At 46.1% G+C, this 16991-nt stretch overlaps 1 protein-coding gene across 1 annotated transcript; it reads left to right on the top strand.

The window, feature by feature from the left end:
• Positions 1 to 4262: 4262 nt before the first annotated feature.
• LOC123167749 (SWR1 complex subunit 2) lies at positions 4263 to 7466 on the top strand. Its single transcript, XM_044585613.1, has 11 exons — positions 4263 to 4496; positions 4580 to 4649; positions 4735 to 4806; positions 4937 to 4980; positions 5083 to 5353; positions 5489 to 5564; positions 5653 to 5772; positions 5907 to 5975; positions 6067 to 6109; positions 6707 to 6772; positions 6912 to 7466. Exons 1-11 carry the CDS (start codon positions 4420 to 4422, stop codon positions 7102 to 7104), a joined length of 1101 nt encoding a protein of 366 aa, XP_044441548.1. The 5' UTR covers positions 4263 to 4419; the 3' UTR covers positions 7105 to 7466.
• The last annotated feature ends 9525 nt before the right edge of the window (positions 7467 to 16991 follow it).

Genomic DNA, 16991 nt, shown 5'->3' with positions numbered 1-16991 from the left:
TGATTATGAAATTTGGCAAATGGATGTCAAAACTGCATTCCTGAATGGATTTCTGGAAGAAGAGTTGTATATGATGCAACCGGAAGGTTTTGTCGATCCAAAGGGAGCTAACAAAGTGTGCAAGCTCCAGCGATCCATTTATGGACTGGTGCAAGCCTCTCGGAGTTGGAATAAACGCTTTGATAGTGTGATCAAAGCATTTGGTTTTGTACAGACTTTTGGAGAAGCCTGTATTTACAAGAAAGTGAGTGGGAGCTCTGTAGCATTTCTAATATTATATGTGGATGACATATTGCTGATTGGAAATGATATAGAATTTCTGAATAGCATAAAGGGATACTTGAATAAGAGTTTTTCAATGAAAGACCTCGGTGAAGCTGCGTATATATTGGGCATCAAGATCTATAGAGATAGATCAAGACGCTTAATTGGACTTTCACAAAGCACATACCTTGACAAAGTTTTGAAGAAGTTCAAAATGGATCAAGCAAAGAAAGGGTTCTTGCCTGTGTTACAAGGTGTGAAGTTGAGTAAGACTCAATGCCCGACCACTGCAGAAGATAGAGAGAAGATGAAAGATGTTCCCTATGCTTCAGCCATAGGCTCTATCATGTATGCAATGCTGTGTACCAGACCTGATGTGTGCCTTGCTATAAGTTTAGCAGGGAGGTACCAAAGTAATCCAGGAGTGGATCACTGGACAGCGGTCAAGAACATCCTGAAATACCTGAAAAGGACTAAGGATATGTTTCTCGTTTATGGAGGTGACAAAGAGCTCATCGTAAATGGTTACGTTGATGCAAGCTTTGACACTGATCCGGACGATTCTAAATCGCAAACCGGATACGTGTTTACATTGAACGGTGGAGCTGTCAGTTGGTGCAGTTCTAAACAAAGCGTCGTGGCGGGATCTACATGTGAAGCGGAGTACATAGCTGCTTCGGAAGCAGCAAATGAAGGAGTCTGGATGAAGGAGTTCATATCCGATCTAGGTGTCATACCTAGTGCATCGGGTCCAATGAAAATCTTTTGTGACAATACTGGTGCAATTGCCTTGGCGAAGGAATCCAGATTTCACAAGAGAACCAAGCACATCAAGAGACGCTTCAATTCCATCCGGGATTTAGTCCAGGTGGGAGACATAGAAATTTGCAAGATACATACGGATCTGAATGTTGCAGACCCGTTGACTAAGCCTCTTCCACGAGCAAAACATGATCAGCACCAAGGCTCCATGGGTGTTAGAATCATTACTGTGTAATCTAGATTATTGACTCTAGTGCAAGTGGGAGACTGAAGGAAATATGCCCTAGAGGCAATAATAAAGTTATTATTTATTTCCTTATATCATGATAAATGTTTATTATTCATGCTAGAATTGTATTAACCAGAAACATAATACTTGTGTGAATACATAGACAAACAGAGTGTCACTAGTATGCCTCTACTTGACTAGCTCGTTGATCAAAGATGGTTATGTTTCCTAGCCATAGACATGAGTTGTCATTTGATTAACGGGATCACATCATTAGGAGAATGATGTGATTGACTTGACCCATTCCGTTAGCTTAGCACTCGATCGTTTAGTATGTTGCTATTGCTTTCTTCATGACTTATACATGTTCCTATGACTATGAGATTATGCAACTCCCGTTTACCGGAGGAACACTTTGTGTGCTACCAAACGTCACAACGTAACTGGGTGATTATAAAGGTGCTCTACAGGTGTCTCCAAAGGTACTTGTTGGGTTGGCGTATTTCGAGATTAGGATTTATCACTCCGATTGTCGGAGAGGTATCTCTGGGCCCTCTCGGTAATGCACATCACTTAAGCCTTGCAAGCATTGCAACTAATGAGTTAGTTGTGGGATGATGTATTACGGGTAAAGAGACTTGCCGGTAAACGAGATTGAACTAGGTATTGAGATACGACGATCGAATCTCGGGCAAGTAACATACCGATGACAAAGGGAACAACGTATGTTGTTATGCGGTCTGACCGATAAAGATCTTCGTAGAATATGTGGGAGCCAATATGAGCATCCAGGTTCCGCTATTGGTTATTGACCGGAGACGTGTCTCGGTCATGTCTACATAGTTCTCGAACCCGTAGGGTCCGCACGCTTAACGTTTCGATGATAGTTATATTATGAGTTTATATGTTTTGATGTACCGAAGGTTGTTCGGAGCCCCGGATGTGATCATGGACATGACGAGGAGTCTCGAAATGGTCAAGACATGAAGATTGATATATTGGATGACTATATTCGGACACCGGAATGGTTCCGGGGGTTATCGGATATATACCGGAGTACCGGGGGGTTACCGGAACCCCCCCGGAGGCTATTGGGCCTCATGGGCCCAATTGGTGGAAGAGGAGAGGCGCCAAGGGGCAGCCGCGCGCCCCCCATGTCCGAATTGGACAAGGAGGGGGCGCCCCCCCTTTCCTTTCCCCCTCTCTCCTTCCCTCTCCTCTCCTAGTCCAACAAGGAAGGGAGGGAGTCCTACTCCCGGTGGGAGTAGGAGTCCTCCTGGCGCGCCTCCTCCTGGCCGGCCGCACCTCCCCCCTTGCTCCTTTATATACGGGGCAGGGGGGCACCCTAGACACAATAATTGATCGTTTGATCTTTTAGCCGTGTGCGGTGCCCCCCTCCACCATAGTCCACCTTGATAATACTGTAGCGGTGCTTAGGCGAAGCCCTGTGTCGGTAGAACATCATCATCGTCACCACGCCATCGTGCTGACGAAACTCTCCCTCAACACTCGGCTGGATCGGAGTTCGAGGGACGTCATCAGACTGAACGTGTGCTGAACTCGGAGGTGTCGTGCGTTCGGTACTTGATCGGTCGGATCGTGAAGACGTACGACTACATCAACCGCGTTGTGCTAACGCTTCCGCTTTCGGTCTACGAGGGTACGTGGACAACACTCCCCCTCTCGTTGCTATGCATCACCATGATCTTGCGTGTGCGTAGGAATTTTTTTGAAATTACTACGTTCCCCAACAGAAACTTTATTTTTGATGTAATTAAACCGTCCTCCTCGACTAGCGACGATCACTCTAGTTAGGGCATTTTCGGTACGATCAACTTTGTTATTTATGCTTATGGTATGTTGCTTCTATTTTTGCCAAGTCTGTCTCTTTCTGTTGCTCAACTATATATGTTGCATATCATCGACTCATGTGACGATGCAGGTGCATAGATCATCGATGGCGAAGAAGTGCTACGCCAGGAGTATATATACGACGAGTGGCCGGAGTGTCAGGCCCAAGTGTACCCGTTTCCGGTTTTCGAGTGGCAGGCAGTAGTTAGTTTAGGTTCACGCTAATGCGAGAGAGGGATACGAACTCATCTACTGCATAGTTCCGCTCTCACTCAAAGTGATAGCTCTTCTCGTGTATATCATTGTTTAGATGGATGACGATGTAGTTGCAAGTAATCGAGACTTGTATCGCTATTTTCGAGATGATGACGAGAGACCACTTTCTGTTGGATGATGATTATGATGATGACATGATTTGATGAGACTATTTGTATGTATATGCTATGATTACATTTGTATGTGTATGATATGCTAAAGATTATTGTATAAAGCCTATTCAAATACAAAACAAATATGCAGAAAAAAACATAAACTAATAAAACTAGCAGTAGCGAGGGGAACAAAGTTAGCAGTAGCGCTGCCTTACCAGTAGCGCTTCCTGCTAAAAAGCGCTGCAGATATTAGCAGCAGCGCTCTGTACTAAAGCGCGCTACTGCTAGCCATGTATAGCAGTAGCATGGGACGACATGCGCTACTGCTACACGTTAGCTGTAGCGCCTTATCAGTAGCGCGTCGTCCCGCGCTATTGATAGACAAAATACCTACGCTACTGCTAGGGTTTTCCCTAGTAGTGAGATGGAGACGAGCAGGCTGACTAGGGACAAGGATTTGAACGATGACGACAACGACCGTTAAGGCGTTGTCCTCATCGCCATCGCTACCACGACGTCCTCGCTAGTGGATAAGAAGGAATGGAACGACTGGTTTGGTCCGGTGCAACCAAGAAAAAATGGTTCGATGCCACGTCAAAAGTGTCATGTCTAATCATCTTCTAAAGCTACCTAAAATCAGAGAGTCAGAAACAAAACCACTCAAGGAAAAAAGAATGATTTATCCGGTTTTGAGAATTTTGGGTCTAATAAAGATTTGGGGTCTCCAGCTCAAAGGAAAATAAAATGATTTAGGGTGTCTTTGGGCTTGAAGTCTGCAGTGGCAACTTACACTTGGGCCGTCATTCCCCTAAATAAAAAAACACTTGGGCCGTCGTCACTCTTCCGGCCGTCGCCACTCGTTCCTTCTCCTCCCTTCCCCAATCCCCCACTCGGCACCGCGAGACCGAACCCATTCGCCATCTCGCCGCCGGTGAAGTCGCCATGGCCGACCACGCCGCAGACGAGGAGGAGCCGCCCGTCCTGCTCGACCGCGCGGCGCGTGCCACCCGAGGAAAGAGGTGGCCTCCCTGCTCCTCGCTCCCCCTCCCCCTGTACCTCTCTTCCCTACTTCTTACGCTGTCTGTCCCCGCTGTTTGCGCAGAATAACCAAGCTCATCGAGGAGGAGGTCGAGCTTGATGAGGCCTTCTGGGGCCAAGAAGCCCTCAAGGAGGTCCGTCGGTTGCTACGGAATCATCTCTTCTGCTCATCTTCATAAGTTGTTTACTGTTCCTCAACTGCTCCGTCCTTTCTGGCAGGACGAGGAGGATGATAACTATCAGGAGGAGCAGGATGCTGGTGATGTATTCGACAGTGATTTCGATGAAGATGTGAGATCCCTCCTTCTGCTCCTTCCAATCTGTTCAATTGGTTTACTTATTTATTGTAGCTTTTGTTGTTGGTCTTCTCTTTGCTCAAAATAATTTTCCCACTGCCTGTGCTAATCCAACTCCTTTCCAGGAACCTCAACCTGACGACGACCCAGGGAAGGAAGTGAGTGAGAGGTAACACATGTTTCACGTTAGCCCATAAGCATATCGGAGCACAGTCATGCACTGCGTAACAGTCAGTTATATATTCTAAATCGTGCCCTGATTATGGACCAGATTACCTATTAAGAAGCGGCTATTTTTCCCTGGGAAGACCATGAAAAAAATGAAAGCCAAGAAGAAGAAAAAGAAGAATAAGGTCATCAAACTAGAGGATGATGAAGGTATAGATGACAAGACTACTGATAAGACAACTTCATCCAAACAATCAGATGTTCCTGATGAATGGGAATCGGAGAAAACGATCAGGAAATCAACCAGAACATCTGTCATTGTGAGACAAGCTGAACGAGAAGCAATACGTGCTGAAAAGCAAGCAACTGCTAAGGTCTGTATCCATACAGCAGCCCTCCACGCATTACATTCATGGTTATTAGTATTCAGGGACAACATAATCTTGTAGTACCCAACAATTGGCATTTTCAGGCTGATTGATTGTTTTCCCTCTTTTATACTGTGCCAGCCAATTAAGAAGAGAAAAGAGGGAGAAGAAAAACGTATGACACAAGAAGAGATGCTCTTGGAAGCAGCTGAAACTGGTCTGTTTCCCTGTTCGTTGTGCCTTTCCCAATGATAAAGATGGAACCTGCCAGTGTTGATTGACTATTTTACCTTTGTCTATTTTAGAGATCATGAACATGAGAAATCTTGAACGTGTACTGGCGAGAGAGGAGGAGGTGAAGAAAAAAGCTGTTGTTCAGAAAGCTGTCTATGAGGGTCCTACACTTCGATTTCACTCGAGAGATGGTAACTACTATATGCATATCTGCTTACATGTGAATACTGAACTTAGAAGCTGCTCCTTTTTGTGCTTCCTGTTTCAATTATAAGAACCTGTATCCTATGCGTGCTGATTACTAGTTATGATCATGCTGAATTAGGGGAATCACGTCTGGAATTCATTAATGGGGCATCATTTGGTTCTGAACTTTGTACGACTTCAACTCCTTGTAAGTGTTGGTTTCTCTTTGGTGCTGTACATTTTTATTTATCTGGCAGTTTGAATTCAATGTAGTCTTGTATTAATTTTTGTTATTGCAGATCCGGAGAAATCTGTTTGCGTTGTAACAGGACTTCCTGCCAAGTATGTTTTCTGTACACTAAATTGCTCATTCCTTAATTCATGTTCCTTTTCCCTTGTATGTGAAGTTGGAGCTTCCTTCCTCTTTTATACAATTACATATTTCACTTGATAAAATTATGCACATGTTTCTGTTGTTTAATTGCTGCGTGTTTTTACAGTGCAGTGTTGGTTGGTGGTGGTTTGTTTTATTGTGATATATATGTGTCTGTTGGTTAGAGAGTGTCAGATTATGTACAATCCAACAATCCCATACAAATTGCATTGCCTGAATTATTTTTGTGCACACCCTAGTTCTAGCAATTGGTGTACTCTTCATTGTATCCTGTCGTGATGAAATAGCAAAGGTAGTACTCCCCTTGATCCATATTACTTGTCGCTCAAATGGGTGTATCTAGCACTGAAATACGTCTAGATACATCCATTTGAGCGACAAGTAATATGAATCGGAGGGAGTACTTGATTCAATGATTTGAAATGAACACACTCCTACATTAGTATCACCTGAACTGATGCATTCTGTTACAAGCTGAGAGTGGGTTATGTCTCCATGGTTGTATTTGAAGTGATAGTCTTATTTGAGGTTTTACTTCCCTGTAGATACCGTGATCCAAAGACAGGATTACCTTATGCGACAATGGCAGCGTTTAAGATCATCCGGGAGAGGTACACTTTGTTGCTTTCTTTGGAACTGACATTTTTTTCTTTCTGGGTTGGAACTCTTTAGTAAGTGAAACAGTGCTTAGTGTCTGAATGTAGACTTGTGACATGCTAACATTTTCTATGGACGGGTGCATGTGTTCAGTTTCCTGAAAGAGGAGCCGGATAAGAAGAGGCCCAACATGTCAAATATGGGAGAACTCTTTGAATCAGTAGCCGGCGAACATTCTACGCCTAAGAAGAAAAGAATCGAGTCAAGATCGCCAATATCAGGAGACCTAAGGCACGGCGGACGCTTCAGACGAATACCTGCTCTTGATGTCATGGACGAGGACTGACAAGAGATCTTCTCTGACAGTGTGGTTGCATACGATGCCATGTGTTAGCATGAGGACTTGCCAGAGATCTCTGGTGGCGTGGTTGCATACGATGCCATGTTAGCATTAGAAACAGTAGAGTGACACACTATGTTCCTGATGCCGCCGCTTGTGCAATGGCATGTTGTAAACGAACTGCTGTCAGTTGGTGGCTTCTTGTGTTAGGTGTGCTGGAATGGTGGTCGTAGGGATTGTTCAACATAGCCTCAGCATTGCACCCTGACATCTAGTCACGTTCCGTGTCATTTTGACATGGAACTTGGCTTTTCACTCACAATAATTTGTTGTGCAATGTGGTTTTTGTTGACGACATTTGATACGTACATATAATCTGCAAGTATCCAGGGGAGAGGAGTACGACATGAGGAGAGGAAGCATGGCTCCCGCGACCCCGCGCCCGCCGCTGGCGGCGCCGCCTTGATCTCCTCCATCCGGCCGCCATTTCAACTGCCGAGACCAGATCCGGATTGCTCCCCGCGTCCTCTCTCGGCTGCACTCCTTCTCCCCTCCAGGCTCTCGAGGTGCTGCCCATGGCGCTCACGTCCGCGTCCTCTTCTCCGACTCCGTCGGCCACCTCATCTGCTGCTGCCGCCATGGCCGCGGCTGCTCTTGCCTCACGCAAGGCTGCCCCTGCAGCTGGTGGCCGCTTGTCCCGCGCCGGCGCTGGATTCCCGCCGAGGCCGGTTGTGGCTGCAGGTCCGGCGGCGCATCCTCCCGCGCCCGGTGTCGACGCGTTGTTCACCCAGGACACAACGCGTGCTGCTTCAGATCCCCGTCGCCCTGGCCTGATGGATGGTGGGCTTGGGTCCTTGCCACCGCCGCGGCTTGGTTGTCTCCCGTCCCTGGGCTCTACTGACGCTGCTCCCGCCTGCGTCGCGCCGTCAACCCCGACCCCGACTACGGCTGTGGGTGCGCCGTCCCCAACTACTGCAGGCGTTGCTACGTCGTTCCTGGCCCCTGCGGAAGCCCCGCCGTCACCCCCGACTGCTACTGCTGAAGCAACGTCCACGGCTTCTGCGGGCTGCGCTACATCATCCTCTGCTACTGTGGAGGCGACGCCGTCCTCAACTCCTGCCGGCACGGCGTTGGGTCTGGACAAGGAGCGATCAGTCTCGTGGAGCTCCCTTGCCCAGAAAGAAGAAGACAAGGATGACGATGAATTGGCTCCGCAGACGCCGCCGACGGCTACCAAATCCTCGGTTTCGGCTACTCGGTCGGACGGGGCGTGTGGAGGTTGGCAAGAGGTTTTGCCGCGGCGCAATGTGCAACGCCCGGACTCACTAGTCCCTGCCCTGGCTCCCCGTCCTGCTTGGCTAATATGGACATTAATGGCGCACCGTGTATGTGGTGCGCCACTGCTATATAGCAGTGGCGCACCAGATATAGTTACGCGTCATATCACTAATGGCGCACCTGATGTGTGGTGCGTCATTACTAGTTTTAAAAAAAAATAAAAAATTGTTAGTAGTGGCGCACCAGGGGATAGTGCGCCATTAGTAACCCTGGTTACCAATGGCGCATTCTTAGGAGGTGCGTCATTGGTAACCTGGGAGCAGTTAGATATTTTTGACAGCCACCTATCACACTCACTTTCCCCACTTCATTCTCTCCACCTCTACCAAGCTTGGTCTCGGCTGCCTCCTCCTCCTCACCTCATTTGCACCATAGATTCACCCAAATTAAGTGGTTAAATTTCCTTTTTTTTAAGGTAAGTAAGGGGAAAGCTTTCTTTATGTTATAGATCTACTTTTTTCTCCCTCCAACAACGTACACACTTTTTATGGCCTAGATCTACGTATGTTTGTGGTGTTGCATATGTTTGTGTTTGCAGGTACCGGTATTTGAAATGCGATAGTTGCCAATATTTTGCCGGAATGTTGATTCATTTCCGTTTCGGCGAGAATTTGGCACTATGCATTCTTTTTGGTCCTATTTTTAGGCAAAGTCATGCCAAATTTCCTTTTGGTTCTAAAATATCGTTTTGCTCTACCCCGCAGGCGATCATGGTCCGCACGATGACCGAAGGCATCGTGAATAGGTTTTTGAGCTCCGCGAAGGCCGAGATGCTTCAAAAGAACGAGACGGAGATAAGATGTCCGTGTCGAAGATGCAAGCTGAAGAGCCTTATGGACACGGATTCCGGACAGGTGCGGGACCACCTGCTCTTGCGTGGTTTCATGGATGGCTATCGGTGGCAAGGTGATGAAGATGATTATGAAGTCGTCCATGGGGGCCGGGCAAGAAATAAGGAAGGGCAGCAAGACAACCGCGGCAAGGGCGGGCGAGAAGACGAAGAATCTCCAAGACATGATCACGAAGTAGATGCAGGACACAGTCATCATGTAGAAGATGCCGGACATGATGATGAGGAAGATCAAGACGAAGGGCATGATCATGAAGATGAAGATGCCGGAGCAGACGACGATGGACCAACGATGGGCTAGGTGCAGGACCCTCATATTCAAGAGCTGCTTCTCAAGAAGACGGGTAACGCAAGAGCTGCCGCCCGAGAGAAAGCCAAGCTGGATCAACTGGAGATAGATGCAGTTACTCCATTGTATGAAGGATGCAGGCCCGAGGATACCCGCCTGAAAGTAACGCTCATGGCTCTGGAGATGAAGGTAAAACACAAAATGACCGACGCATGCTTCGACGAGAACATGTCATTCTGGCACGAACGTCTTCCCAAGTGGAACAAGTGCCCGACCAGTTTCGAGGAGGCGAAGAAAATCGTGTGTCGTCTGGATTTACCGCACGTGAAATACCATGTGTGCATGAACGATTGCATCATTTATCGGGACGAGCACGCGGAGTCTACCATATGTCCGGTGTGCGGCGTCACTCGATACAAGAAGAGGAAGAAAGCTCCTCGAAAATTGGTGTGGTACTTTCCGACCACTCCTCGTCTGCAGCAATATTTCGCGGACCCTAAGCTAGCAAAGCTCCTGCGTTGGCACGCGGATAGGGAGGAGAAGAAGCGAGAAGATGACGGAAATGATCCGGAGATAAATAAAAAAGACAAGATGCTGAGTCACCCTAAGGATGCGAGCCAGTGGCAAGCGTTGAACTTCGAACACCCAGAATTTGGGGACGATCCAAGGAACATCGTGCTGGGCGTGAGCACCGATGGAGTCAATCCGTTTGGCAGCCAGAGAAGCACACATAGCACCTGGCCTGTGTTTGTGTGGATGTACAACCTTCCCCTGGTTGTGCATGAAGAGGAAGTACATTCACATGAGTATGCTAATTGAAGGGCCGAAACAACCAGGGAACGACATCAATCCGTATCTGGGGCTGCTGAAAGTGGAGCTAGACACGCTGTGGAAAACGCCAGCCAATACGTGGGACGCCGCAGAGAAAGAATATTTCCCTATGAGAGCCGCACTGCTCACGACGGTGCACGACTATCTCGGTTACGGATATGTCGCGGGGCAGGTGGTCCATGGATTTTGTGCATGCGTCAGGTGCATGGATGACATAATGTATCGCCATCTAGATAGAGATCCCGAGTCTTCGAAAACCGTGTTCATGGGACATCGAAGGTGGCTTCGCGACGATGACTCATGGAGAAAACGCAAGGATCTGTTCGATGGTGAAACCGAACCCCGAAGACGCTCGCGTACGAGGAGCGGCGAGGAAATAGACGAGCTGTTGAAAAATTGGAAAGAGTGCCCACCGCCGGGAAAGAAGCGAAAGGCGCCAGAGCCGCTGCTGAAGGTATGGAAAACGAGGTCTGTTTTCTAGGACTTGCCATACTGGAAGATCCTCCGTGTGCCTCACAGCCTTGATGTCATGCATATCACGAAGAATGTGTGCGAGAGTCTGCTTGGTACCCTGCTCAACATGCCAGAGAGGACCAAAGATGGGCCGAAAGTAAGGGCAGACTTGAAATCATTGGGCATCAGGGAGGAGCTTCACGCTAATGATGATGATGATGATGATGATGAGGCGAAGGACACGGAAAGTCGTCGCAAAGGCAAAAAGGCCAGGAAGATCGGAAATGACTGCCCTCCCGCGTGCTTCACTCTAAGTCAGGAGGAGATCGAGCAGTTTTTCACCTGCCTCGTAGGAGTAAAACTTCCTGACGGTTACGCGGGGAAGATAAGCAGATACCTAGACTCGGCGAAGCAGAAGTTCAGCGGGATGAAGTCTCACGACTGTCACGTGCTGATGACGCAGATACTTCCAGTTGTAATCAGTGGGATCATGGACGCGCACGTCCGTGAAATGCTATTTGGCCTTTGCAAATTTTTCTACGTCATCTCTTGGAAGTCGGTTGGCGTGAGGCAACTCAGAAGGCTACAGGAAGCGATCGTGGTGATACTATGCGAGCTTGAGATGTACTTCCCGCCCGCATTCTTCGACGTTATGGTGCATCTGCTGGTCCATATCGTGGAGGATATCATCCAACTCGGGCCGACGTTCCTGCACAGCATGATGCCATTCGAAAGGATGAATGGTGTCATCAAAGGATGCGTTCGCAACATGGCACGTCCAGATGGAAGCATAGCCAAGGGCTTTCTGACCGAAGAGTGCATCTCCTATTACACGAATTATCTAGGCATTGAGAACCCCGTTGGTCTGCCCGTCAATAGGCACCTCGGCAGGCTCGCCGGATGGGGTCACCGCGAGGGTCGCCGCGAAATGCATGTCGACTTCAAGGGTCGACTCGCCGACTTTGAAAGAGCAAACCTAGTCGCGCTACAACACATAGACGTGGTCGATCCTTGGGTGGTAGAGCACAAAACCTTTATTGAGAAGATGTACAATGACCGAGGCCAACAGAGGAAGGACGGAGATATAATCAAAGAGCACAACTCATGTTTCACGCGTTGGTTCAAGGAGAAGCTTCTGTTGTACCCTTTACATGAGGATTTTTCCGCGGAAGAAAAACTCATATTCGCCTTATCACAGGGCGCCGAGCACAACCTGATGACCTATGAGGCGTACGATATGAACGGCTACACATTCTACACTGAGGAAAAGGACATGAAGAGCGATGATTATCAGAACTCCGGGGTAACGATGGAATCCTACACCGGTAACGACAAGGACAGATACTACGGAAGGATCGCGGAGATCTGGGAGCTGAGCTACGCTGGAGAGAAGGTCCCGATGTTCCGTGTCAGATGGGCCAAGAGCATCCTAAAAGAAGACCGGTATTTCACCACCATGGTTTTACCCGAAGCCAAATCCAAGACCGCGGGCGCAAACGTCACCGCAAAAAATGAGCCATGGGTACTGGCTTCCCAAGTGGACCGATGCTTCTTCATTACCGACCCATCAAAGCCCAGTCGTGTTGTCGTGAGGAGAGGCAAAAGGAAGATCATCGGAATGGATGGGGTCACCAATGAGCAAGACTTCGACAAGTACGGCGACCCGAAGATGGAAGATGACGACGACGATGAAGTACCATACACCACAAGAAGAAGCAGGACCACCCTACCTAAAAGACGTCCGTTCAAGAGAAGAACTCCATTTGCCAAAAAGAAGGGCAAGAAGATTGTGAAAAGATAGCTAAGATCGATTGTATTTAAATTGTAGTCTTCATTTCTCGATTATATTTCGACATATGGAAATGGCATTTCTTCTGTTCTAGTCCTCTATCCAGTAACCTCTTTTGTTCAAAATAGTGGGGATTAATGTTGTCTGTACTTACCTTCCTTTTATAACTTCTCCATCACCAAGTTGAAGTATCGACCACTTTCTTCTTGGATTTGGAATTTTTGTTCTTCTCCCTCTTGTTTTGTTGCAAATCATCATTTACAGGCACCTTGGGCTTCTTTGTGTTTTCTTCTGGTATTTTAATTGTTTTTATTTATGTTTATTCTGGTAAAATAAAAAAAAGTAAGTAATGGTGCACCAGGAGAAGGTGCGCCATTGCTATCACGATGTTTATGGCGCACGCCTAGAAGGTGCGCCATTGATATACCAATTTTTATTTATGTTTATTCTGGTATTTTATTTTTCAGTGTTCCTTTTCCTGCTTAAATTTGCAAACATTTTTTGAAAATGCGAACATTTTTCTAACTCACAAAAAATATTGAATTTGTTAATATTTTTTGAACTCATGAATATTTTTAAATTTCATGGGCATTTTTTGAATTCATGAATATTTTTTCAAATTTGATGATATTTTTTCATATTCACAAATGTTTTGCAACGCAAGTATTTGAAAATTAGTAATAACTACTGATATCGTAACATTTTAAAATTTATGGTCATTTTCTAAAAAATTATTACATGCAAATAAAAATCCAAAAAAAAAGTTAGTAATGGCGCACCAGGAGAAGGTGCGCCATTGCTATCACGGTGTTTATGGCGCACCCCTAGAAGGTGCGCCATTGGTATACCAACTTTTATGGCGCACCCCTAAAAGGTGCGCCATTGCTAACACTCCCCTCACTCCCACTTGCTCCCCTCTCCCTCTGGCCTCTCTCCCTCCCTCGCCAGATCCACGCGCCCTACGTCGACGCGCGCCCCACCTAACCCGACGACCCCCGCGGGAGCACGCCGCCGTCCGCCCGCGCCCGCTCCACCGCCGCCGGCATTGCGAGGTGCGCGCGCCCCACCTAACCTGACGACCCCCGTGATACGTCCATTTTGCATCATGCTTTTATATCAATATTTATCGCATTATGGGCTGTTATTACACATTATGTTACAATACTTATGCCTATTCTCTCTTATTTTACAAGGTTTACATAAGGAGGGAGAATGCCGGCAGCTGGAATTCTGGGCTGGAAAAGGAGCAAATATTAGAGACCTATTCTGCACAACTCCAAAAGTCCTGAAACTCCACGAAATTTATTTTTGGAAATAATAAAAAATACTGAGCGGAAGAAATACCAGAGGGGGCCCACACCCTGGCCACGAGGGTGGGGGGCGCGCCCTACCCACTGGGCGCACCCCTTGCCTCATGGGCCCCCTGTTGGCCCTTCGGTGCCCATCTTCTACTATATGAAGTCTTTCGTTCGAAGAAAAATCATAAGCAAGCTTTCGGGACGAGACTCCGCCGGCACGAGGCGGAACCTTGGCGGAACCAATCTAGGGCTCCGGCAGAGCTGTTCTGCTGGGGACACTTCCCTCCAGGAGGGGGAAATCATCGCCATCGTCATCACCAACGCTCCTCTCATCGGGAGAGGGCAATCTCCATCAACATCTTCACCAGCACCATCTCCTCTCAAACCCTAGTTCATCTCTTGTATCCAATTCTTGTCTCTAAGTCTGGGATTGGTACGTGTAGGTTGCTAGTAGTGTTGATTACCCCTTGCAGTTGATGCTAGTTGGTTTATTTGGTGGAAGATCATATGTTCAGATCCTATATGCATATTAATACTCCTCTGATTATGAACATGAATATGCTTTGTGAGTAGTTACGTTTGTTCCTGAGGACATGGGAGAAGTCTTGCTATTAGTAGTCATGTGAAATTGGTATTCGTTCGATATTTTGATGAGATGTATGTTGTCTCTCCTCTAGTGGTGTTATGTGAACGTCGACTACATGACACTTCACTATTATTTGGGCCTAGAGGAAGGCATTGGAAAGTAATAAGTAGATGATGGGTGCTAGAGTGACAGAAGCTTAAACCCTAGTTTATGCGTTGCTTCATAAGGGGCTGATTTGGATCCATATGTTTCATGCTATGGTTAGGTTTACCTTAATACTTCTTTTGTAGTTGCGGATGCTTGCAATAGGGGTTAATCATAAGTAGGATGCTTTCCCAAGTAAGGACAACACCCAAGCACTGGTCCACCCACATATCAAATTATCAAAGTACCGAACGCGAATCATATGAACGTGATGAAAACTAGCTTGACGATAATTCCCATGTGTCCTCGGGAGCGCTTTTCTCTATATAAGAGTTTGTCCAGGCTTGTCCTTTGCTACAAAAAGGATTGGGCCACCTTGCTGCACTTTATTTACTTTTGTTACTTGTTGCTCGTTACAAATTATCTTATCACAAAACTAGCTGTTACCTATAATTTCAGTGCTTGCAGAGAATACCTTGCTGAAAACCGCTTATCATTTCCTTCTGCTCCTCGTTGGGTTCGACACACTTACTTATCGAAAGGACTACGATAGATCCCCTATACTTGTGGGTTATCAAGACTCTTTTCTGGCGCCATTGCCGGGGAGTGAAGCGCCTTTGGTAGGTGGAATTTGGTAAGGAAAAATTTATATAGTGTGCTGAAATTTACTGTCACTTGTTACTATGGAAAGTAATCCTCTGAGGGGCTTGTTTGGGGTATCTTCACCCTAACCAGTAGAGCAAAGAGTTGCTCCTCAACCTACTGAACCTACTGAAGATGAAAATGTCTACTTTGAGATTCCTGCGGGTATGATAGAAAAACTGCTAGCTAATCCTTTTGCAGGAGACGGAACAATGCATCCTGATGAGCACCTAATATATGTGGATGAAGTTTGTGGATTATTTAAGCTTGCAGGTGTGCCCGATGATGTTACTAAGAAGAAGGTCTTCCCTTTATCTTTGAAGGGAGATGCATTGACATGGTATAGGCTATGTGATGATATGGGATCATGGAACTACAAACGACTGAAATTGGAATTTCATTAGAAGTTTTACCCTATGCATCTTGTTCATCGTGATCGCAATTATATATATAATTTTTGGCCTCGCGAAGGAGAAAGCATCGCTCAAGCTTGGGGGAGGATTAAATCAATGTTATATTCATGCCCCAATCATGAGCTCCCAAGAGAAATAATTATTCAAAAAATTTATGCTCGGCTTTCTGATAACAATCGCACCATGCTCGATACTTCTTGTGCTGGCTCTTTTACGATGAAGACTGTTGAATTCAAATGGGATTTATTGGAAAGAATTAAACGCAACTCTGAAAATTGGGATCTCGACGAAGGTAAAGAGTCAGGTATGACACCTAAGTTTGATTGTGTTAAAATCTTTTATGGATACCGATGTTTTCCGTAAATTTAGCACTAAATATGGACTTGACTCTGAGATAGTAGCTTCTTTCTGTGAATCCTTTGCTACTCATGTTGATCTCCCTAAGGAGAAGTGGTTTAAATATCATCCTCGCATAGAAGTAAAAGTAGCTGTACCTATTAAAGTTGAAGAAAAGACTATCACTTATAATGATCCTATTGTTCCTACTGCGTATGTTGAAAAACCACCTTTCCCTGTTAGAATAAAGGATCATGCTAAAGCTTCAACTGTGGTTCGTAAAAGCAATATTAGAACCTATACACCTCCTGGGCAAGTTAAAGTTGAACCTAATATTGCTATTGTTATAGATCTCTTGTCTGATAGTATTGATGGGCATGTTATTCATTTCTGTGATGAAACTGCTAGAATTGCCAAACCTTGTGCTAAAGATAAACATAGACCTGTGGTAGGCATGCCTGTTATTTCTGTTAAAATAGGAGATCATTGTTATCATGGCTTATGTGATATGGGTGCCAGTGCTAGTGCTATACTTCATGACTTATACAAAGAAATTATGCATGATATTGCACCTGCTGAGATAGAAGATATTGATGTTACCATCAAGCTTGCCAATAGAGATACCATATCACCCATTGGAATTGTTAGAGATGTTGAAGTCCTATGTGGGAAAACTAAATATCCTGCTGATTTTCTTGTTCTTGGTTCCCCACAAGATAGCTTTTGTCCCATTATATTTGGTAGACCCTTCTTGAACACTGTTAATGCTAGGATAGACTGCGAAAAGGATATTGTTACTATTGGTTTGGATGATATGTCTCATGAGTTTAATTTCTCTAAATTTCGTAGGCAACACCGTGAAGAGGAATTGCCTAGTAAGGATGAAATTATTGGTCTTGCTTCTATTGCCGTACCTCCTAGTGA

The sequence above is a fragment of the Triticum aestivum genome, chromosome 7D (genome assembly GCF_018294505.1).
Source record: "Triticum aestivum cultivar Chinese Spring chromosome 7D, IWGSC CS RefSeq v2.1, whole genome shotgun sequence".
In the NCBI taxonomy this organism is placed as follows: Eukaryota; Viridiplantae; Streptophyta; class Magnoliopsida; order Poales; family Poaceae; genus Triticum; species Triticum aestivum.
The sequence above is the reverse complement of the archived record's forward strand: the minus strand, read 5'-3'. Positions and strand labels throughout refer to the sequence as shown.

What these genes read in the sequence shown, in the direction of transcription:
- LOC123167749 (XM_044585613.1), top strand. Translation starts at nt 4,420, where the DNA reads ATGGCCGACCACGCCGCAGACGAGGAGGAGCCGCCCGTCCTGCTCGAC. An exon ending in CTTGGAAGCAGCTGAAACTG is followed by an intron (nt 5,565 to 5,652) that starts GTCTGTTTCCCT and finishes TGTCTATTTTAG; the next exon opens with AGATCATGAACATGAGAAAT. An exon ending in TTGTACGACTTCAACTCCTT is followed by an intron (nt 5,976 to 6,066) that starts GTAAGTGTTGGT and finishes TTGTTATTGCAG; the next exon opens with ATCCGGAGAAATCTGTTTGC.